Below are 23,873 nucleotides of genomic sequence, written 5' to 3' on the forward strand. Positions count from 1 at the left end.
TATCGTAGTTTCTGTTTTATTATCAAACAGGAAATCTTAATATCAATACATTTTTACAGTCCACATTTCAATGGCATATTATTATACATCACTGTTGGCACTTAACAGTAAAGTAACTGAACACAATTTGGGTCAAAACTGTGATACAACAGATTAGTTCCAGCACATTTGCATGATACTCAGCAGCTAATACAGATACAGGTAACGGCTAATCTAAACTCCCATGTGCCTCCTTTCATTGTCTCCACTTAAAGCATTTGAACAAACACCTTGTGTAGAAACAAATACATTCTTTATAAACATGTAATTTACAACACATTTAACAATAATAATGTGTTTACAATTTGCTCATATTAAAGTGTTTATTTAGTGTAGCGAAGTCTCTTCTCAGTGTGGATTAAACATTGAAAACAGAATAACCAAATTCAAGTTTTATACACCAGCATCACACCGTAACACGTGTAACTACATATTAAAGGCTGCAAGATTGTTATTTTCCACATATCATTTGAGGAAACTTAATTAATGAATTTGAGCAATTGAATAATGAGTGGATTCTACCGTAAGACATTTTGTGTCTGTTTTTCCAAAAATATGGCTTTTGAATCCAGGGTTCTTACACATTTTCCATTTCAAAATTCAATACTTTTCTAGACTTCTCTGTAGGTTTTTCAGACCATATTTGACTTGGTGACTTTAAGACTCGAGGTTCAGAGGATGCTGTGACAAGACTACAGTGCTTCGGGGCCTCCGCCATGGTTGAGATTTGAAACGATTTTACACAAAGTTTGCATCCAGCTCTCTTTTCCCATTTGGAATTATTAACCAACCAGGCTTTGTATTTGGTATTGTCAAGCCAGCCCTCGGAAAACTCGCATTTCCCCATTGTGGCCTTTCAGTCCACAGCCCTACGCAGAAAGTTAGACGACGTCCCAGACTGGGATGATGCTGAAAACCTTCAAGACACCTCAGTGGTTGACACCTCCTCAGTTTAGTACATCACCACTGCACTGAATCAAAACAAGATCGGCCAGACAAGCTGAGCTGAGCTGGAACACTGGTCACAGTTCATCACGTTCACTATGAGCTAAAACCAAATTTCAACCAAAATGAGGATCAGTCCAAATTAGGAGAGGCCGCTCTGTGCTGTCTGCCTACAGTTTTTGGTAACTTTTTGTTATTATATTATATTGAACGCTCTAGGTAAATGCCTAGTTCGCCTATATGGAATCGCCGGCCCTGGATGTGACGTACAGGCGTAGAGGCAGCTCTGCGTAGGAGCGTGCGTTCAGTCTTACGCCATTGTCTTCTTCTTGCCTTGCTTCTGACAACATCAAGCTCGCTCTGGCCTGCGCGATCTCACATAGTAGTAAACATTTTGGCTGCACCAAACGCCATGAAAAACACTCTGCTGCATGTATGATCCATTTATTTTTTAGAAATTCTGAATTTAAAATTTTAGAAAACAGAATAGGGGCAATAGTCTGGACACAATTGTTTTTCCATACTCTCGTTTTTTCTATACTTATCCAGACCTCGAAAGACTAAATCAAATTCCATACATTTCCATACTACGTAGGAACACTGAATCGTAAAATCACAGATTTTTGTGTAGATTTTCTGCAAGACCTCAGCTTTAAGACAACACGTGCAACCTGGCAATTTGGTTTGGAAGTGCACTTTGCTAATATTTGGTCACCTAAGGGATCATAATTTATATTCCTTAATCATTTTAGGCATGTTGGAGACTTTCCCATGTGTCTCTCACTCTCTTGTTTCTCGCTGGTATAACCTGAGGTTGTCTTATTAATTACATGGGAGGAATCCATGCAACCTTGATCCACATTACCTCAGATGTCCCCTAGGGGGCACTGCGACCATTCACTCCACATTAAAGTGCTGTGCATACATGGGGAATCAGCCAGGGGTGCAGAAGAGGCACAAACAAATAAGTTTCCACTGGACTGAAGATCTCCGGAAATTTAAAGGGAATGTGGAACAAAGTGCTTCTGAAACCTCCCGTTTAAAAGTCTTTATGGATCCTTCTCGTGGAACCACAAATACATATTTTATATCACTGAACTCATCTGCAGAGATGCAGCTGCATCCAGTCAAAGGCTTTTCTCAGATCCACGCTGGTCTTTCTTTGGCCTCTGCTTTGCTTCTGTTCTCTGAGCGGTGGAAGTGACTGACAGGATGCGTCCATCAGTAGGTGTATCTGGAGAGAGGCGTGTCCTCCATCAGATCATCCTGGAGATGATGATTGAAACAAGATTTAGACTAGTACAGTTATACAGAATGAGTTTTTACGCTCAGCTTTATACTTTTTAAACAGTGTTTAATGGGCTCTGTACAAATGAAAGAAAGAACAGACTTTTTTGGCATATTTGTGTCTGTTTCTCCTCTGAAAATCTCTCCTTGCATTCATACATTTCAAAAGCCCTGTGGCCATACTAACATGTAGGATTCGGTTCAATTAGATTATATGCATGTCTAATTATCTGGACCACTGACCTTCGTGAGAGTGATTTAAGCACTGTGATTTAAGACTTGTCACGTTTGAAGCAGGCAGGTGGACCGTAATGCAGAAACAGCAACAGGCAGGAGAAGGGAACTAAGGAGTAATCTATTTCTTTTCCTACTAGGAATTCCAAGCAGAAACACTGGGAAACTAAGACGAGCAGAAAACGCGGCTAACGATTCGGCTTCAACACTGGGCATGATGACAAATGAACTTACAAAGAACAGACAGGTATAAATATACATGGAGCTAATCACAAGACAAGTCCCAGCTGGAGTGGGCAGGGAACTGGAATACAGAGGAAACACTGTGACAGCGAGGACTGGCAATGCAGAGGCAGGGCTGACGAGGCCCAGACACTGAACAGGTGTGCAAGGGAAGACATGCTGGGAAGAGCTACAGGAACGCATGAGGAACACACAGAGCAAACACAGCAGACTCAAAATATAAAAAAACAAGTATAAAAACAGACGGACAAAACCTGACACTCCTCACAGAAAACAGTGTATCGTAAAAGAACTGCACCCTAAAACAAACAAAATGCCACCAGAAACCAACAGAAGCCTCAGAATACAAACAGTGCAAATGTTTTAGGGGGGACAAAATCTAAGAAGCCATAAAAACAAAAACAAACTGAAAACACCAAGGAGTCCAACAAGAAGAATCCAACAGAACAATGACAAGACTTATGGAGAACAGAACCTCCCAAATTAAAAATAAATAAATGACTCAATAAATATATAACTATGCCATTAAATGCACCAAAAATAATATTAAAAATAAATGTAGTCATTAATTAATTGATAAAATGCAACATAAATTGATATTTCTGTTTTAATTTGCTTCTTTATTAATCTATCTTTGTATTAATTCCCTTATTTATTTACTCTTCTGTTTGATTTTATTTATTTATTTTTGCATTTATCTTTTATTTATTTCATATTTATTTTAAATGTTTGTATTTATTGATAAATAAAAGGGGAAAAGGAGTAAATAAATAAGGGAGTTAATACAAAGGTAAATAAATAAAGTAGCAAATTAAAGCAGAAATGTCAATTTATGTCATATTTTATCAATTCATTAATGACTAGGTTTATTTTTAATATTATTTTTGGTACATTTAATGGCATATTTATTGGGCCATTTATTTATTAATTTATTTTTTAATTTGAAGACTGAAGGATAGAAGAGTGGTAAAGTTGCGCCCCAAAATGTCCTCCATTGTTCACGGTTGATTTTTTTAAAAGTTAATTTTCAAACCATCGACAGTGAGCTGGGAAGAAAATTTGAAGATGTGGGGCTGCAATTAACGGCACAGCAATTTAGTATTGCACTTCCATAAAGTTGTTGGACTATGAAGCAGAGGCCGAGATATCCTGACTTTTAATTTATAGTATGGGTCCAAAACAAGCGCCAAAACCACTGGATCCCACATTTCACACAATGCAACTTGATAGTGTCTTTCTTTAGACCCTCATAGACCCCCAGTTCGTAACACAGGCTTTCTGTAAAAAAGCCCAAGCTGAGATAACCCTGATGACATCATCAGGAGTTATTTTCTCAGACTTAAGACCCTTTAGAGCCGCAGCAGACATTATACAACTGTTTTCATATGGCTGAGTAGTGTTCCTCAAGACAAGTAAACTGACCTTCATGTTTAAAAAGTGCCCCTTTAATCCCATCCTTCCTGCATTGTAATACATGTAAGTATCTTACCATGGGCAGATCCTGCAGCCGATGGAACTCTGGGTGGTTTGTCCGCTGGCGGAACTTGAGGAAGAGGATGACGAAGACGACAGCAGTGGTGACGATGAACACTGACAGCAGGCCAGCCAGCAGGGGGTCTAGAGGGGAGCTGGAGCGGTGTCGGCGCCCATTGAGCTCTAAATAACACAAAAAATGGACAAACATAATAAAAACACATTTGTAAGATAGAATGAGAAAATAAAGCCAACCTAAGAGGCCTAAAATGATACTCTCATAACTGCACCTTCATCTCCAACATTAAGCTCAGAGGGGCCCTCCCGGTGTGCATGCCCAGCTGGACCCTGGCCCGGAGCTGAGGTAAGAGGGTGTCCCGTGGTTGGCGGCTGTGTGGCGGCTGTGGTTAATGATTCAGACCGTGGCTGGATGGTGGATGCGTGGGCTGTGGAGCTTGTGTCCTGCTGCACTGTGGGGGCTGGCTGAGATGAAAAGGTGGTGAAGGGATCTGTGGTCAGGATGACTCTGCCATCAGGGGTTGAGATGTGCTGCGGAGGGACGGCGCTCTGCACAGTCGGCGCGGATGAAAGGTTGTCTGCGGTAGCTGAAAGTGGGGATGTGAGGGCAGCGCTGTGTCAATTCAAAACAGTACAGAGAATTCTTCAAAAGGAGACAAACCATACACATAGCAGCCCGAGGTAACTCCACACCGCCCTGCTCATGAAAACTCCCACAAAGCTGTTTTGCTTTTGTTGTCAGGTCACACCCATCTTGCACGCCAAGAAACACTGTTTGTATTTTCATGCATCAAATAGCAGCATAATAATGGTGGTGGTGGTGGTGGATGTCACACTTTGCTCACTGCTGCATCTTTCCAGTTTTGCAGCGTCTGATTCAGATAAACAACACATAAATGTGTCAAACTGTCAGCTTTAAGTCACAGATATACATACTGTATTTATTGATTTAACATTAGAAAATCTAAAACTAGATCTAGTTGATCAAGCTCTTTTCCTGTGGAAGCAGCTCCCAGTTTCAGTTCGGGCGACAGACGACACCCTCTCCACATTTAAGAGTACGCCTAAGACTTTCCTCTTTGATAACGCTTATAGTTAGGGCTGGCTCAGGCTGCCTTGGACTAGCCCCTAGTTATGCTGCTATAGGCCTAGACTGCCGGGGCACTTCCTATGATACACTGAGCTCCTCCTCTTCCTCTCCATCTGTATGCATTCATGTCCCATTCATGCATGTTAATAACTTTGATCTTGAGTCTTTGGGCTTTCTCGTCTCGTAGGTATCCATGTATCGGGGTTACACCTGGATTATAGTTGCGTCTGCTGCCTTGGCCCTGCTTGACACCAACTGCTACTCTCATTATCATCAGCCTTATTTCCATTATTATTACTGCTACTATTAGTGCTATTATCGTTATCATTCTATTATATCCACTGCTGCTATTATTATTGCTATTAGTCCTATTTCTATTATTCTTATAGGTGTTGCGCTATTATTGTTGTTGCTGTGCAACTCTCTCTCTCTCTCAACCCAACCAGTCGAGGCAGACGGCCGCCCACCCAGAGCCTGGTTCTGTTCGAGGCTTCTACCTGTTAAAAGGAAGTTATTTCTAGCCACTGTCGCCCCAGTGCTCGTTCATGGGGGATCTTAAATTACAGAGTACGGTCTAGACCTGATCTATATAAAAAGTGTCTCGAGATAACTTGTTATGATTTGACCTTATATAATTAAATTTAATTTGAATATGTAACTATGGGTTCGGGGAACTTTGCATTTTACAGACCAATTGATTAATCACATAACCGAGAAAATAATCAGTAGATAAATAGATAATGAAAAGAATTGTTAGCTGCAGTCGTGAGTATATTCTTACTCCACTTTAAGCACATGTGGCTGTTTACATCACGTTTGACAGCTCACGCTGACAGCTGGAGAGGGGGCTGGGGAAAGGGTGTGTTCAAGGAAGTTTGTATACTATGTGTGTGACAAGAGAGACTTCTTTTCTACTGTTTACATGTGGGATAGATTGAAATGACATGGGGGCTCCTGTGTGGCAAAAGACAATGATAAAGAATCATTTATAAGCTGTGTATATTCTGCATAAAGTCACGAAGCATTAAAAGTAATTAGTGATGTAATGTTTAGCTTTTGCCAAGTGACAACCAACACGTTACTATCTACGGGGACAGACAGAGAAGTGATGGCAGCAGCTAAAAAAAGGGGAAAGGGTGTGATCCGGGTGACGTTATGTCATCTTGTTTGTTATTTCTGGGCTGCTAAAACAGGCATCAGCGGAGCGGGTTATATTTATCTGATCTATAAAAGGGAATCTCTTAGATGAGGTTGCGACACACATTCTCAATCTCAGTGCAGTCATGTGCGGGTTCAGGGGAGGAAGATGTTCCTGGAACGCTGCTGGCAGTGCAGTTGTGTCTGAGGAGAGCATGTGTGGGGTGATTCATTTTAAGAATCTGGACCAAGTAAACAGACTAGACTGGAAAATTATAGATGTATAATTAAAGAAGATGACCGTAATTTCTATGTCATAAGATTAGGCATTTAAACAGTGCGTGCAGGTTTGTCTTGAATACCTGAAGGTTTGGCCACTGCAGAGCTTGTGGTCAACAAGTGTGTCACAGTCTCTGTATGGACTGTCCCTTCGGTCTTGGTAACGGTTGTGGTTTCAGGTGAGATTTCCTCCCCGCTGTGAGTCCGCTGTGAGACCTCAGGGTCTGTCAGGTCAGGAGATGCTGAGCTTCCAGCATGACTCGGCAGGGCAGTCAGGGGCAAAGCACTGCTCTGACCTATGAAATAAAAGAGAAATCATACTAAAAGGGATGGAAATGTATTCATCTATAAATTGATTTGTCTATAAAATATAATAAAAAATCCTCCCAGAGCATAAAGTGAAATATTTAAATGTCTTGTTATATGTTATATATTATATTATTATAAGACTTTAAAGGAACAGTGTGTAGTTCTTTGGGGGATCTATTAACAGAATATAATATTCATAACTACAGTATGTTTACATTAGTGTATAATCACCTGAAACTAAGAATTGTTGTGTATTTGTTAGCTTAGAATGAGCCCTTCATATCTAGATAAAGGGAGTGGGGTCCTTTATCTGAAACGCTCCGTTTTAGCACATTTCAACGGAATTGTGTTGCTAAGCAACAGCTTGGGTCCATGTTTACTTCATGTCAGCTGACAGGTCATTCACATACACTACAACTGGAAATATGGTGCCCTCAAATGGGGTCGTGTTTACCGTGTTCACAAGAAGAGTCCATATGAACGCCCCCCTCTTGTGTTGTTCACGACCTCGTAATTGGAAAGTTCACGAGTTGTGACGGGTTTGTTGACATTGTCAGAAATGGCGGAGGCCTTGGAAGTTAATTTCTCGGTACATAATAAGTGAATATATTGTAATTTTAGTCGTATATTGTTTTTCTTCGTAATTTTATAATGTCTGAGGAAAATGTTGAGATTCCCAACGGCCTTTGTCTTTTTCTTGTCATTATGCATTTCCTGCATAATGTTACCCACTTGTTAGCTTGCTAACGTTAATATTGCCGTTGCTTAGCAGTAGTGTTCTCACGACTTAACCACTTGAACGCCAAGCATATTGTGTACACGTCTTCCTGTTCAGAAGGTGCAGCAGTTTAACCAAAAGCATCCCCTCACCAGCCCATGCATTGATCACATGCACGGACCAATAGTCTGTGGCTTGGCGCATGGTCTTCACATGATCAGAGAGTGCTGTTATTCCAATCACCTTCTGCGCAGATCGCAAGCCTCATTTTGTCCTCCAACTCAGCTCAGTATCAGTGTTGCACCTTTCTGGACTCTTTTCTATTTATTATTGATATGTTCTTTCCTGTGCGTCCATGAGAAAGTGAGTATTTGTTATAGTTGTCTATTGTTTAGTAACTGCATCGTTATAATAATTCTAAAGTCACCTGTATCATGTTATAATACTCATACTCGTTTGTCTATAAGAGTTTGAATGATAAGTTGTGTGTTTCTGTGTCAACATCATTTAAGTTAGAACAGCGCAGTGAACGGGCATATGCGGCCGTCATTAAGGGACCGTCGCACAATTACTCATATCACCCTCTGTGTGCACTCTGCTCATTGTACTGCCTGAGAGCCTGATTCTGCTATTTGTTGACGCTCCCTTAAAGTTCAGAAGGCTGCGTTCTCTTCCTTTTATTCCTGTTTTAAACTGTTTAGCTTGCATTGTATTTCATACAATACTGTTTGTTTATTATTACTTCATGTTACTAATACCTGCTCATGTTTTCTATTTTATTTTCTGTATTTAGTAACCACTATCCTCACTATCCTCACTATCCACACTATTCACCAAAGGATTTAAAAAACCATCTTCAATCAATAAATGAGTGGTATCTCAAAGAGAGTGTGTGTGACCTGGACTAATTGATACATCGTCATCATATTCATGTTCTTACCGGACAACCTGTGGAGATTGTAAATGACATTCATAGAACCATCATCTAAGGGTTCATTCACTCAGCATCACTAAGGTCACAAGTTTGGTATCCATTACACCAACGCCTATTTTACATGGTCCTTCGAGCCGGATTTACAGTTTCCACAGCATTATGGCATTCCCCGATGGTAACGCTCGTCCTCGCCGTGATGTTCGTCCACCACGATATCTCGACGACTTCCTGGTGAGTCTTCCAAAACGACGATTACCTCAGTCACACACACTCTATGACCACTCCGCCGAGGGAGATAGCAGATACCACGATGCAACTAAAGTCACTTCTGATGGACGGACTCCCCAGAACCTCGTTCCAGAAGTGGTCTTGTCAGAACTGAGAGAAATGAGGGAGGACAACAACCAGCTCAGGCGAGAGATGCAATCCCTCCTCAGCGTTCTCACGCCGCGACCATTAGCTCCCCCTCAACCTCCCACTTCATTCTATGAGGTTCCCAGTCAAAGGCATCTCCCCAAGTTCGAGGACATCGGCATCTCTGTCACACAGACCCCTGCTCCAGGCTATGCATCTACCCCGCTGCAGCCTACTAGACAGCCTTTCAACCAACCAGAGGATGACCTGCGAGATCTGCCGTGGCCTGAGTCACCTCCGCCACTGTATGTACATCAAGTTGTGGAGTCATTCCCTCCGCCACCACCGCCAGCGTCATACCTACCCCCAGTCAGCGAAACAGCTCAGGAATCACTCCTGAGGATGCACCCTCAACTGCATCCTCGACCTCAGTTTGTTACTGAGCTGAACGATCATCTCCGGAATATGACTATTAAGCCGGACTACGCCGCAGGGTCACACTCACTCAGAGAACCCACACCAGAATATGCAGAACAATACACTCTTCCTCGCGGACCACCTGCTCGCTCTCATTATCTGTCAGGTGACTCTCCTTACTTGCCACCTGCTGATTCAAGGGAATGGAGAAGCTACAATCAGCCACAATCTCCACCTCGTCAGGAGAAAACGTATCGTGGACCAATGCCTCACATTCCATACTTCACTGATGATGATCCTCGTCAGTTCGCCCGCTTGAAGATAGCACTTGACAATATTCTGCCTGACGACGCTACGGAACGCTTCAAATTCCAGATCCTAGTCGACCATCTTAAGCTGGAAGACGCCCTTCTGATCGCCGACTCCTACAGTAACAGCAGGGAACCCTACAGTAAGACTATGGCCTCTCTGATAGAGCTGTATGGCCAGCCTCACAAATTGGCTCTGCAGCGCATCACTGAGGTCCTAGATGAGCCTGCAGTCAAAAGCGGTGACAGCAGAGGATTTCGCCTGTTTGCACTGAAGGTGAGGGCCCTAGTTGGAATGCTTGACCAGCTGGGAAAAGAAGGGAAATCAGAATTGGAGTGCGGGTCGCACATCGCACGTTTGCTGTCAAAGCTGCCACATGACCTGAGAGCACAATTCAAGCGCTACATCAATCCCCTTCGCACACCCATCCCAACTTTGCTGGACTTTGCTGAGTGGCTAGAGTACGAAGTCCGTATTCAAGATGATGACGTACAGAACCAACAATCACGGCCACCACAACAGGGACGACCAGACCATCAGAGAGGTGTTATGGCTAAGCATAAGCCAGCAGCACGCTCCACGACCGTCCTGCTTGGATATGAACCCCCTAAAAAGGAATCAGAGCCTCCTACACAAGTACGGTCTCAGGTTAACAAACCAGAGAAGCCCAAGAAGTATTGCCCCTTCTGTGACAACATCCAGCATTACTTCAACCAGTGCTCAGAAGTCAAGAAGCTCACAAAGGAACAGAAGATAGCCTGGATCAAATCCGGTAAACGGTGTTGGAGATGTGGAAGGGATCACCAAGCAGCCCAGTGCTACCTCAAAGCCAAATGTCAGCAGTGCAATCAGACTCACCTGGAAGTACTACATGATGTTAACTCATCAACATCTGTAAGACCAGAGATGCCAGCCCCAGAAACGATTCAGCCAGTGACGTACTACCTAGATCCCGCTTGGCGAAGTAGCTGCGTGCTTCTGAAGATGGTTAAGGTGTTCCTCTACAATGGCAAAAGGAGGATCGAAACATATGCCATCCTTGACGACGGGTCTGAGCGCACAATCCTGCTCCACAGTGCTGCCCAAGAGCTGGGACTTCAGGGACAGCGTGAGGACCTGGCACTCAGAACCATCCGTCAAGACATCAGGACTGTGTCAGGAAAGTCAGTCTCCTTCTCTGTGTCCTCCGCCGTTAACCCCCAGAAACGGTTCCGTGTCCACAGAGCATTCACTGCAACAGAACTCGGTCTCTCCAAGCATTCTCATCCCATCGATGCCCTGCAGAAGACTTACCGTCACCTCAGAGGCCTGCCTCTCCACTCATTCAGTCAGGCACAACCGCTGCTGCTCATTGGTTCAGACTATCCTCATCTCGTCATTCCAGTCGAGCCCGTGCACTTAGGGCCTCCAGGTGGACCAGCAGCACTCAAGACACGACTTGGTTGGACACTTCAAGGCCCTGCCAAAGTCCTTCTGCACCAGTCCTCCACTCCTCAGTGCCTGCTCACCAACACCCAGAGTCCATCTGCCGAACTTCTCGGTCATGTGACTAAACTCTGGCAGATGGATGTTCTACCTTACCGGAATGAGAAGCTCATCACACGGTCAAAACAAGACACGGCAGCGGTCAGGATGCTAGAAGAGAAGACCATCAGAGTGGAAGTGGATGGCGTTGAAAGGTATGCTACCCCCCTACTATGGAAGGAAGACGTCCCTCCTCTTCATTCGCCAAAAGAGTCAGTGCTGGGTCACCTACGTGGGACTGAAAAACGCCTGTCTAAGGACCCTGCTAGAGCAGATATCTACAACCGTGAGATTAAGAAGCTGTTGGATGCGGGCTACGTCAGAAAACTCACTCCTGCTGAAACACAAGCCAGCACCAACTCCTGGTACCTACCTCACCTTATGGTCCAACATAATGGTAAAGATCGCATTGTGTTTAATTGTTCATTCACACGTCACGGTGCCAGCCTCAATGAACACCTCCTTCCAGGACCCACATTGGGATCCACTCTACTCGGCGTGCTGCTCCGCTTCAGGGAGTATCCCATCGCAGTGAGCAGCGATATAAAGGGGATGTTTCACCAGGTCCACCTCTTGCCTGAGGACAAACCCTTCCTCCGATTCCTCTGGAGAGACATGGATTCAAGCACATCACCCGACATCTATGAATGGCAGGTGCTGCCATTTGGAACAACGTGCAGTCCGTGTTGTGCCACCTTTGCTCTCCAGAGACATGTCCTGGATCACAGTAGCCCAGGTGAAGATATCCGCCACTCAATGGAGCACTGCTTCTACGTTGACAACCTCCTTCAGAGCTTCCCCTCAGTACCAGAAGCCAAGCAACTTGTCAACAAGCTACAGCAGCTCCTACTCTCAGGTGGGTTCGAACTACGCCAGTGGGCTACCAATGCTCCAGACATCGTCAGTCACATGCCGCCAGGATCACTATCGGAGAGTAGTGAACTCTGGCTATCAACAGATGGGACTGATCCACCAGAGCGGACTCTGGGGCTGCTGTGGCACTGTACATCAGACACCATCACCTACCAGCTTCGCCACACTGAGCACCCTGAACCGACTATGCGCAGCATCTATCGGGTCCTAGCCAGACAGTACGACCCCCTTGGCCTGCTCATTCCCTACACCACCCGAGCTAAAATGCTGGTGCAGCGTCTCTGGAGTAAGAGAAGAGATTGGGATGACCCACAGCTGCCGGATGACCTACTCCAGCTGTGGCATGCCTGGGAGAGTGAACTTCATCAGCTCCCTACCATCTCTCTTCCCAGATGTTACACTCATCCAGAGACAGACTTCTCCGCCTGCACCCAAAGCATACACATCTTTTCAGATGCATCGGAGAAAGCATACGGGGCCGTAGCCTACCTTCGGACAGTGGACCATACAGGTGAAATCCAAGTGGCATTCCTAGCAGCAAGATCCCGAGTTGCCCCAGTCCGTCAGCAATCCATCCCAAGGCTGGAACTCTGCGCTGCACACATTGGTGCCCAGCTTGCTACTGTCCTGCAAAAGGAGCTTACCCTGAACATCTCCAGCATCATCTATTGGACTGACTCTACCACAGTCCTAAATTGGCTGCAATCACAATCTTGCCGCTATAAGGTATTTGTTGGCACCAGAGTTGCGGACATCCAGGAGCTGACGGAGGGTAGTCCCTGGCAGTATGTTAACACAAGAGACAATCCCGCTGATGACATAACCCGAGGTCTGACTCTGTCGCAGCTCCTTGGCCACAACCGCTGGAGCCACGGACCTCCATTCTTGTGGGAAAATGAATCATCCTGGCCTGCATCTCCAGACATCTCCTCACCTGATGATCCAGTTGAACTGCGTAAAGCCAACTTCTGTGGCCATCTCTCTGTGACGCCTGACCCATGTGCGGTGGACGCCAGTACCTTCAACAGCTTCAGTGAATTGCTTGAAGCTTCGGTCCAAGCATGTCATGGGGCGGCCACGGCCTCAGACCCAACGGCCGATGACTACAAGAAAGCTGAACTGGCCCTCTTCAGACAGGTACAGAGAGACTCTTTTCCAGAAGAATTCACCCTCCTGTCATCCCAGAAATCAGTACCATCAAGCAGCAGACTACTCACCTTGGATCCTGAATATGATCAAGAAACCCTGTTGATCCGCGTGGGGGGGCGGCTCCGTAGATGTGATAACCTCTGCCAAGATACTCTGCATCCAGTTGTACTGGACCCTCATCATCACATCACCAAACTCACCATCCAGGACTTTGACAGCCGGCTTGCCCACCCAGGATCTGAGAGAGTCTTTACTGAGCTACGCAGACGATTCTGGATCCTTCGTGGGAGAGAGGCAGTCCGCAAACACCAGTACAACTGTCCTGAATGCCGGAAATGGCGCAGTAAGCCAGTCATCCCCAAAATGGCCGACATTCCACCCTCCAGCTTACGGCTCCACTGCCCAGCATTCTATTCAACGGGCATGGACTGTTTTGGACCTTACCTCATCAAGATTGGACGGCGCACAGAGAAACGATGGGGCATAGTATTCAAGTGCCTAACAACCCATGCCGTGCACATTGATCTGCTAGTCAGTATGGATACGGACTCCTTTCTGATGGCACTCCGTCGCTTCATTGCCAGACGAGGAAAACCCTTCGAGCTGCTATCTGACCAAGGCACGAACTTCAAAGGCGGTAGCTCTGAACTCAAAGAAGCTTTCGAATCACTTACCCCATCTCTACAGTCACAACTCGCCAGTCAGCAGATTCACTTCCAGTTCAACCCCCCGTATGCACCACATTTTGGTGGTTCCTGGGAGCGTGAGATCCGCTCCATTAAATCCGCTCTACACACCACCCTGGGATCTCAGACGGTCACGGAGGAGGTCTTGAGAACAATTCTCATCGAAGTCGAGGGTATTGTCAACTCCAAGCCCCTTGGCTACACCTCATCAGATGTCGCAGACCCAGATCCAATCACTCCTAATATGCTGCTGATGGGGCGGCCTGATCCATCAACACCACAGGTCGTTTACCCAGACACAGAGCTCCTCAGCCGTCGTAGATGGAGGCAGTGTCAAGCCCTGATCGATCAATTCTGGATCCACTTCATCCGGAACTATCTGCCATCTCTCCAGACTCGCTCCAAATGGCAACAAGAAAAGGATGATCTAACTGTCGGTACAATCGCCCTTGTCATTGACCAGCAGCTTCCGCGTGCACTATGGCCAGTCGGAAAGGTTACAGCAGTCCTTCCTGGTGCTGATGGCAGGGTGCGGACTGCCCAGATCCAAGTCAAAGACAAGACATACACACGACCTGTTGCTCGACTGATCAGACTCCCAGCACTCCCAAAAGACATTCCTGGCTGACCTTCAACTGATTCAACTTTGCTCCACAAAGTTGGGGGCGGCTGTTCAGAAGGTGCAGCAGTTTAACCAAAAGCATCCCCTCACCAGCCCATGCATTGATCACATGCACGGACCAATAGTCTGTGGCTTGGCGCATGGTCTTCACATGATCAGAGAGTGCTGTTATTCCAATCACCTTCTGCGCAGATCGCAAGCCTCATTTTGTCCTCCAACTCAGCTCAGTATCAGTGTTGCACCTTTCTGGACTCTTTTCTATTTATTATTGATATGGTCTTTCCTGTGCGTCCATGAGAAAGTGAGTATTTGTTATAGTTGTCTATTGTTTAGTAACTGCATCGTTATAATAATTCTAAAGTCACCTGTATCATGTTATAATACTCATACTCGTTTGTCTATAAGAGTTTGAATGATAAGTTGTGTGTTTCTGTGTCAACATCATTTAAGTTAGAACAGCGCAGTGAACGGGCATATGCGGCCGTCATTAAGGGACCGTCGCACAATTACTCATATCACCCTCTGTGTGCACTCTGCTCATTGTACTGCCTGAGAGCCTGATTCTGCTATTTGTTGACGCTCCCTTAAAGTTCAGAAGGCTGCGTTCTCTTCCTTTTATTCCTGTTTTAAACTGTTTAGCTTGCATTGTATTTCATACAATACTGTTTGTTTATTATTACTTCATGTTACTAATACCTGCTCATGTTTTCTATTTTATTTTCTGTATTTAGTAACCACTATCCTCACTATCCTCACTATCCACACTATTCACCAAAGGATTTAAAAAACCATCTTCAATCAATAAATGAGTGGTATCTCAAAGAGAGTGTGTGTGACCTGGACTAATTGATACATCGTCATCATATTCATGTTCTTACCGGACAACCTGTGGAGATTGTAAATGACATTCATAGAACCATCATCTAAGGGTTCATTCACTCAGCATCACTAAGGTCACAAGTTTGGTATCCATTACACCAACGCCTATTTTACATGGTCCTTCGAGCCGGATTTACAGTTTCCACAGCATTATGGCATTCCCCGATGGTAACGCTCGTCCTCGCCGTGATGTTCGTCCACCACGATATCTCGACGACTTCCTGGTGAGTCTTCCAAAACGACGATTACCTCAGTCACACACACTCTATGACCACTCCGCCGAGGGAGATAGCAGATACCACGATGCAACTAAAGTCACTTCTGATGGACGGACTCCCCAGAACCTCGTTCCAGAAGTGGTCTTGTCAGAACTGAGAGAAATGAGGGAGGACAACAACCAGCTCAGGCGAGAGATGCAATCCCTCCTCAGCGTTCTCACGCCGCGACCATTAGCTCCCCCTCAACCTCCCACTTCATTCTATGAGGTTCCCAGTCAAAGGCATCTCCCCAAGTTCGAGGACATCGGCATCTCTGTCACACAGACCCCTGCTCCAGGCTATGCATCTACCCCGCTGCAGCCTACTAGACAGCCTTTCAACCAACCAGAGGATGACCTGCGAGATCTGCCGTGGCCTGAGTCACCTCCGCCACTGTATGTACATCAAGTTGTGGAGTCATTCCCTCCGCCACCACCGCCAGCGTCATACCTACCCCCAGTCAGCGAAACAGCTCAGGAATCACTCCTGAGGATGCACCCTCAACTGCATCCTCGACCTCAGTTTGTTACTGAGCTGAACGATCATCTCCGGAATATGACTATTAAGCCGGACTACGCCGCAGGGTCACACTCACTCAGAGAACCCACACCAGAATATGCAGAACAATACACTCTTCCTCGCGGACCACCTGCTCGCTCTCATTATCTGTCAGGTGACTCTCCTTACTTGCCACCTGCTGATTCAAGGGAATGGAGAAGCTACAATCAGCCACAATCTCCACCTCGTCAGGAGAAAACGTATCGTGGACCAATGCCTCACATTCCATACTTCACTGATGATGATCCTCGTCAGTTCGCCCGCTTGAAGATAGCACTTGACAATATTCTGCCTGACGACGCTACGGAACGCTTCAAATTCCAGATCCTAGTCGACCATCTTAAGCTGGAAGACGCCCTTCTGATCGCCGACTCCTACAGTAACAGCAGGGAACCCTACAGTAAGACTATGGCCTCTCTGATAGAGCTGTATGGCCAGCCTCACAAATTGGCTCTGCAGCGCATCACTGAGGTCCTAGATGAGCCTGCAGTCAAAAGCGGTGACAGCAGAGGATTTCGCCTGTTTGCACTGAAAGTGAGGGCCCTAGTTGGAATGCTTGACCAGCTGGGAAAAGAAGGGAAATCAGAATTGGAGTGCGGGTCGCACATCGCACGTTTGCTGTCAAAGCTGCCACATGACCTGAGAGCACAATTCAAGCGCTACATCAATCCCCTTCGCACACCCATCCCAACTTTGCTGGACTTTGCTGAGTGGCTAGAGTACGAAGTCCGTATTCAAGATGATGACGTACAGAACCAACAATCACGGCCACCACAACAGGGACGACCAGACCATCAGAGAGGTGTTATGGCTAAGCATAAGCCAGCAGCACGCTCCACGACCGTCCTGCTTGGATATGAACCCCCTAAAAAGGAATCAGAGCCTCCTACACAAGTACGGTCTCAGGTTAACAAACCAGAGAAGCCCAAGAAGTATTGCCCCTTCTGTGACAACATCCAGCATTACTTCAACCAGTGCTCAGAAGTCAAGAAGCTCACAAAGGAACAGAAGATAGCCTGGATCAAATCCGGTAAACGGTGTTGGAGATGTGGAAGGGATCACCAAGCAGCCCAGTGCTACCTCAAAGCCAAATGTCAGCAGTGCAATCAGACTCACCTGGAAGTACTACATGATGTTAACTCATCAACATCTGTAAGACCAGAGATGCCAGCCCCAGAAACGATTCAGCCAGTGACGTACTACCTAGATCCCGCTTGGCGAAGTAGCTGCGTGCTTCTGAAGATGGTTAAGGTGTTCCTCTACAATGGCAAAAGGAGGATCGAAACATATGCCATCCTTGACGACGGGTCTGAGCGCACAATCCTGCTCCACAGTGCTGCCCAAGAGCTGGGACTTCAGGGACAGCGTGAGGACCTGGCACTCAGAACCATCCGTCAAGACATCAGGACTGTGTCAGGAAAGTCAGTCTCCTTCTCTGTGTCCTCCGCCGTTAACCCCCAGAAACGGTTCCGTGTCCACAGAGCATTCACTGCAACAGAACTCGGTCTCTCCAAGCATTCTCATCCCATCGATGCCCTGCAGAAGACTTACCGTCACCTCAGAGGCCTGCCTCTCCACTCATTCAGTCAGGCACAACCGCTGCTGCTCATTGGTTCAGACTATCCTCATCTCGTCATTCCAGTCGAGCCCGTGCACTTAGGGCCTCCAGGTGGACCAGCAGCACTCAAGACACGACTTGGTTGGACACTTCAAGGCCCTGCCAAAGTCCTTCTGCACCAGTCCTCCACTCCTCAGTGCCTGCTCACCAACACCCAGAGTCCATCTGCCGAACTTCTCGGTCATGTGACTAAACTCTGGCAGATGGATGTTCTACCTTACCGGAATGAGAAGCTCATCACACGGTCAAAACAAGACACGGCAGCGGTCAGGATGCTAGAAGAGAAGACCATCAGAGTGGAAGTGGATGGCGTTGAAAGGTATGCTACCCCCCTACTATGGAAGGAAGACGTCCCTCCTCTTCATTCGCCAAAAGAGTCAGTGCTGGGTCACCTACGTGGGACTGAAAAACGCCTGTCTAAGGACCCTGCTAGAGCAGATATCTACAACCGTGAGATTAAGAAGCTGTTGGATGCGGGCTACGTCAGAAAACTCACTCCTGCTGAAACACAAGCCAGCACCAACTCCTGGTACCTACCTCACCTTATGGTCCAACATAATGGTAAAGATCGCATTGTGTTTAATTGTTCATTCACACGTCACGGTGCCAGCCTCAATGAACACCTCCTTCCAGGACCCACATTGGGATCCACTCTACTCGGCGTGCTGCTCCGCTTCAGGGAGTATCCCATCGCAGTGAGCAGCGATATAAAGGGGATGTTTCACCAGGTCCACCTCTTGCCTGAGGACAAACCCTTCCTCCGATTCCTCTGGAGAGACATGGATTCAAGCACATCACCCGACATCTATGAATGGCAGGTGCTGCCATTTGGAACAACGTGCAGTCCGTGTTGTGCCACCTTTGCTCTCCAGAGACATGTCCTGGATCACAGTAGCCCAGGTGAAGATATCCGCCACTCAATGGAGCACTGCTTCTACGTTGACAACCTCCTTCAGAGCTTCCCCTCAGTACCAGAAGCCAAGCAACTTGTCAACAAGCTACAGCAGCTCCTACTCTCAGGTGGGTTCGAACTACGCCAGTGGGCTACCAATGCTCCAGACATCGTCAGTCACATGCCGCCAGGATCACTATCGGAGAGTAGTGAACTCTGGCTATCAACAGATGGGACTGATCCACCAGAGCGGACTCTGGGGCTGCTGTGGCACTGTACATCAGACACCATCACCTACCAGCTTCGCCACACTGAGCACCCTGAACCGACTATGCGCAGCATCTATCGGGTCCTAGCCAGACAGTACGACCCCCTTGGCCTGCTCATTCCCTACACCACCCGAGCTAAAATGCTGGTGCAGCGTCTCTGGAGTAAGAGAAGAGATTGGGATGACCCACAGCTGCCGGATGACCTACTCCAGCTGTGGCATGCCTGGGAGAGTGAACTTCATCAGCTCCCTACCATCTCTCTTCCCAGATGTTACACTCATCCAGAGACAGACTTCTCCGCCTGCACCCAAAGCATACACATCTTTTCAGATGCATCGGAGAAAGCATACGGGGCCGTAGCCTACCTTCGGACAGTGGACCATACAGGTGAAATCCAAGTGGCATTCCTAGCAGCAAGATCCCGAGTTGCCCCAGTCCGTCAGCAATCCATCCCAAGGCTGGAACTCTGCGCTGCACACATTGGTGCCCAGCTTGCTACTGTCCTGCAAAAGGAGCTTACCCTGAACATCTCCAGCATCATCTATTGGACTGACTCTACCACAGTCCTAAATTGGCTGCAATCACAATCTTGCCGCTATAAGGTATTTGTTGGCACCAGAGTTGCGGACATCCAGGAGCTGACGGAGGGTAGTCCCTGGCAGTATGTTAACACAAGAGACAATCCCGCTGATGACATAACCCGAGGTCTGACTCTGTCGCAGCTCCTTGGCCACAACCGCTGGAGCCACGGACCTCCATTCTTGTGGGAAAATGAATCATCCTGGCCTGCATCTCCAGACATCTCCTCACCTGATGATCCAGTTGAACTGCGTAAAGCCAACTTCTGTGGCCATCTCTCTGTGACGCCTGACCCATGTGCGGTGGACGCCAGTACCTTCAACAGCTTCAGTGAATTGCTTGAAGCTTCGGTCCAAGCATGTCATGGGGCGGCCACGGCCTCAGACCCAACGGCCGATGACTACAAGAAAGCTGAACTGGCCCTCTTCAGACAGGTACAGAGAGACTCTTTTCCAGAAGAATTCACCCTCCCGTCATCCCAGAAATCAGTACCATCAAGCAGCAGACTACTCACCTTGGATCCTGAATATGATCAAGAAACCCTGTTGATCCGCGTGGGGGGGCGGCTCCGTAGATGTGATAACCTCTGCCAAGATACTCTGCATCCAGTTGTACTGGACCCTCATCATCACATCACCAAACTCACCATCCAGGACTTTGACAGCCGGCTTGCCCACCCAGGATCTGAGAGAGTCTTTACTGAGCTACGCAGACGATTCTGGATCCTTCGTGGGAGAGAGGCAGTCCGCAAACACCAGTACAACTGTCCTGAATGCCGGAAATGGCGCAGTAAGCCAGTCATCCCCAAAATGGCCGACATTCCACCCTCCAGCTTACGGCTCCACTGCCCAGCATTCTATTCAACGGGCATGGACTGTTTTGGACCTTACCTCATCAAGATTGGACGGCGCACAGAGAAACGATGGGGCATAGTATTCAAGTGCCTAACAACCCATGCCGTGCACATTGATCTGCTAGTCAGTATGGATACGGACTCCTTTCTGATGGCACTCCGTCGCTTCATTGCCAGACGAGGAAAACCCTTCGAGCTGCTATCTGACCAAGGCACGAACTTCAAAGGCGGTAGCTCTGAACTCAAAGAAGCTTTCGAATCACTTACCCCATCTCTACAGTCACAACTCGCCAGTCAGCAGATTCACTTCCAGTTCAACCCCCCGTATGCACCACATTTTGGTGGTTCCTGGGAGCGTGAGATCCGCTCCATTAAATCCGCTCTACACACCACCCTGGGATCTCAGACGGTCACGGAGGAGGTCTTGAGAACAATTCTCATCGAAGTCGAGGGTATTGTCAACTCCAAGCCCCTTGGCTACACCTCATCAGATGTCGCAGACCCAGATCCAATCACTCCTAATATGCTGCTGATGGGGCGGCCTGATCCATCAACACCACAGGTCGTTTACCCAGACACAGAGCTCCTCAGCCGTCGTAGATGGAGGCAGTGTCAAGCCCTGATCGATCAATTCTGGATCCACTTCATCCGGAACTATCTGCCATCTCTCCAGACTCGCTCCAAATGGCAACAAGAAAAGGATGATCTAACTGTCGGTACAATCGCCCTTGTCATTGACCAGCAGCTTCCGCGTGCACTATGGCCAGTCGGAAAGGTTACAGCAGTCCTTCCTGGTGCTGATGGCAGGGTGCGGACTGCCCAGATCCAAGTCAAAGACAAGACATACACACGACCTGTTGCTCGACTGATCAGACTCCCAGCACTCCCAAAAGACATTCCTGGCTGACCTTCAACTGATTCAACTTTGCTCCACAAAGTTGGGGGCGGCTGTTCAGAAGGTGCAGCAGTTTAACCAAAAGCATCCCCTCACCAGCCCATGCATTGATCACATGCACGGACCAATAGTCTGTGGCTTGGCGCATGGTCTTCACATGATCAGAGAGTGCTGTTATTCCAATCACCTTCTGCGCAGATCGCAAGCCTCATTTTGTCCTCCAACTCAGCTCAGTATCAGTGTTGCACCTTTCTGGACTCTTTTCTATTTATTATTGATATGTTCTTTCCTGTGCGTCCATGAGAAAGTGAGTATTTGTTATAGTTGTCTATTGTTTAGTAACTGCATCGTTATAATAATTCTAAAGTCACCTGTATCATGTTATAATACTCATACTCGTTTGTCTATAAGAGTTTGAATGATAAGTTGTGTGTTTCTGTGTCAACATCATTTAAGTTAGAACAGCGCAGTGAACGGGCATATGCGGCCGTCATTAAGGGACCGTCGCACAATTACTCATATCACCCTCTGTGTGCACTCTGCTCATTGTACTGCCTGAGAGCCTGATTCTGCTATTTGTTGACGCTCCCTTAAAGTTCAGAAGGCTGCGTTCTCTTCCTTTTATTCCTGTTTTAAACTGTTTAGCTTGCATTGTATTTCATACAATACTGTTTGTTTATTATTACTTCATGTTACTAATACCTGCTCATGTTTTCTATTTTATTTTCTGTATTTAGTAACCACTATCCTCACTATCCTCACTATCCACACTATTCACCAAAGGATTTAAAAAACCATCTTCAATCAATAAATGAGTGGTATCTCAAAGAGAGTGTGTGTGACCTGGACTAATTGATACATCGTCATCATATTCATGTTCTTACCGGACAACCTGTGGAGATTGTAAATGACATTCATAGAACCATCATCTAAGGGTTCATTCACTCAGCATCACTAAGGTCACAAGTTTGGTATCCATTACACCAACGCCTATTTTACACTTCCCATGTTGCATTTGAAGCCACCATAAAATATTGTACAGTTGTGACATCACAAAGTTACAGAAATCCTGAGCTTGTTTCAAAGGCACAGTTTTTGAATACGGGCTGTGTGTGTGTATTTCTCCATGGATTTAGTGTTATCGATACTTTCACAATATTTTTAGGGTACTTAAACCTGCTTTATAATAAAAAAAAAGACATGTAAATCTCTTCTTTTTTTTTTTTACAATATGGGACCTTTAAAATGATCTGCTGAGCGGATTATAAGAATTTAATAAAATAACTCAACACAATCTAATAAGGATAAAATTCAACAAACAGCCTGCAGCTTTGAGTGAACTTTCTACCAGATCAATGTCTAGACCATCATGTGAGGAATCGATAACGACTCCCAACTCGCGTCAGCAGGATGTCGAGTCAAACACACACACACACACACACACGCACACACACACACACACACACACACACCAGGGATGACACCTTACCTCTCGTCTGCGATGAGCCGGTAAGAAGCACCAACACGCAAAACGCCAAATTCATCTCAAATTGCATCTCACTTCTCCTGCAGATTATAGAATATAAACGGAGCAAAAGCGGCGGGCTCTCCACGGCGGCTCTGCTTCTCTGAGGTTGTTTCCGTTACGTGATTTGACAGGGCACACCATCAGCGCTAAAAATATCCTGAGGGAGTCGGGCAGAAGAGGAGAAGAGGGTGGGGCTGCAAGCCAGGCTGCATGCGAGCAGCACACACCGACGGCTGCACACGGTTTATTCTAAAGAGAAATAAAAAAAAAAACGAGAAATAAAAAAAAAAACACGATCACACTGCAAATTCATCTTTCACTCTCTCCAGCAGCTCTTTGTTTTTTTCCTGCCACTCATCTCTGCATCTATTGCTCTGGACATGCACCAGTTTTGCTGTCGCTCTGCTGTGATCCAATCAGATGCCAGTGCGTCAGAGGCGCAGTTGTGTGCGTCAGGAGCGCCTGTTGTAGCGCGCTGAAACACACGCGAGTTTTCACTGTGATTATTGTTGCTGCAACTGCTAGCTTTAATAGGCGAATAATAGATAGGTGTCTTGCTGGTTGGTAATGTGAGACAACAACTTTCCAGCCCCCACTGGAGGTCAGTGTGTCGTCATGGCTGAGCGCACTGCCCACATGTGTACTGTATGGACAGCTGAATGACCCGCTGCGTCCTCTGGCAGACACACTCTTTAGAGGACAGCGTTTTAATCACTGCCTTTTTTTTTTGTGCGGATCAGGCTTTAATTTCGGAGAGATTTCCAGCAGCAGCAGCAGCAGCAGCAAGGAGGAGACACCTTCACGTTGCGCCAGATGGAGCCTCCAGCCAATCCGGGAGACAGCCCGGTGGAGTTGGAGTTAACGGTGGAGAATGTGGAGTCGGTAAGTTTCAATAATCGGCCACT

General features: G+C 46.6%; 2 protein-coding genes across 3 annotated transcripts in view; one reads left to right on the forward strand and one right to left on the reverse strand.

The window, feature by feature from the left end:
- Positions 1–23,339, reverse strand: LOC141776778 (uncharacterized). Its single transcript, XM_074650575.1, has 5 exons — positions 22,930–23,339; positions 6,829–7,041; positions 4,512–4,826; positions 4,238–4,404; positions 1–2,250 (listed from the first exon to the last, which is right to left on the reverse strand). The coding sequence occupies exons 1-5, from the start codon at positions 22,994–22,996 to the stop codon at positions 2,206–2,208; spliced, it is 807 nt and encodes a 268-aa protein (XP_074506676.1). The 5' UTR covers positions 22,997–23,339; the 3' UTR covers positions 1–2,205.
- LOC141776776 (importin-13-like) overlaps positions 22,875–23,873 on the forward strand; it is a 10,306-nt gene continuing 9,307 nt past the window's right edge. The window contains exons 1-2 of one of the 2 annotated variants that reach the window (XM_074650572.1): positions 22,875–22,949; positions 23,709–23,850. In XM_074650572.1, coding sequence (XP_074506673.1) covers positions 23,782–23,850 — 69 coding nt within the window. In that variant the 5' untranslated portion in view covers positions 22,875–22,949; positions 23,709–23,781. Of the gene's footprint in view, positions 22,950–23,433; positions 23,570–23,708; positions 23,851–23,873 lie in introns of those variants that run through there. The other variant, XM_074650571.1, reaches the window with a different exon arrangement.

The sequence above is a fragment of the Sebastes fasciatus genome, chromosome 11 (genome assembly GCF_043250625.1).
Source record: "Sebastes fasciatus isolate fSebFas1 chromosome 11, fSebFas1.pri, whole genome shotgun sequence".
Classification (NCBI taxonomy): Eukaryota; Metazoa; Chordata; class Actinopteri; order Perciformes; family Sebastidae; genus Sebastes; species Sebastes fasciatus.

Bases quoted from the DNA above. Each gene is read 5' to 3' on its own strand.
- LOC141776778 (XM_074650575.1), bottom strand. From the start codon at position 22,996: ATGCAATTTGAGATGAATTTGGCGTTTTGCGTGTTGGTGCTTCTTACC. The intron at 7,042-22,929 runs GTAAGGTGTCAT...TTTATTTCATAG, and splicing joins CGGCTCATCGCAGACGAGAG to GTCAGAGCAGTGCTTTGCCC. The intron at 2,251-4,237 runs GTAAGATACTTA...CATCATCTCCAG, and splicing joins GGCTGCAGGATCTGCCCATG to GATGATCTGATGGAGGACAC.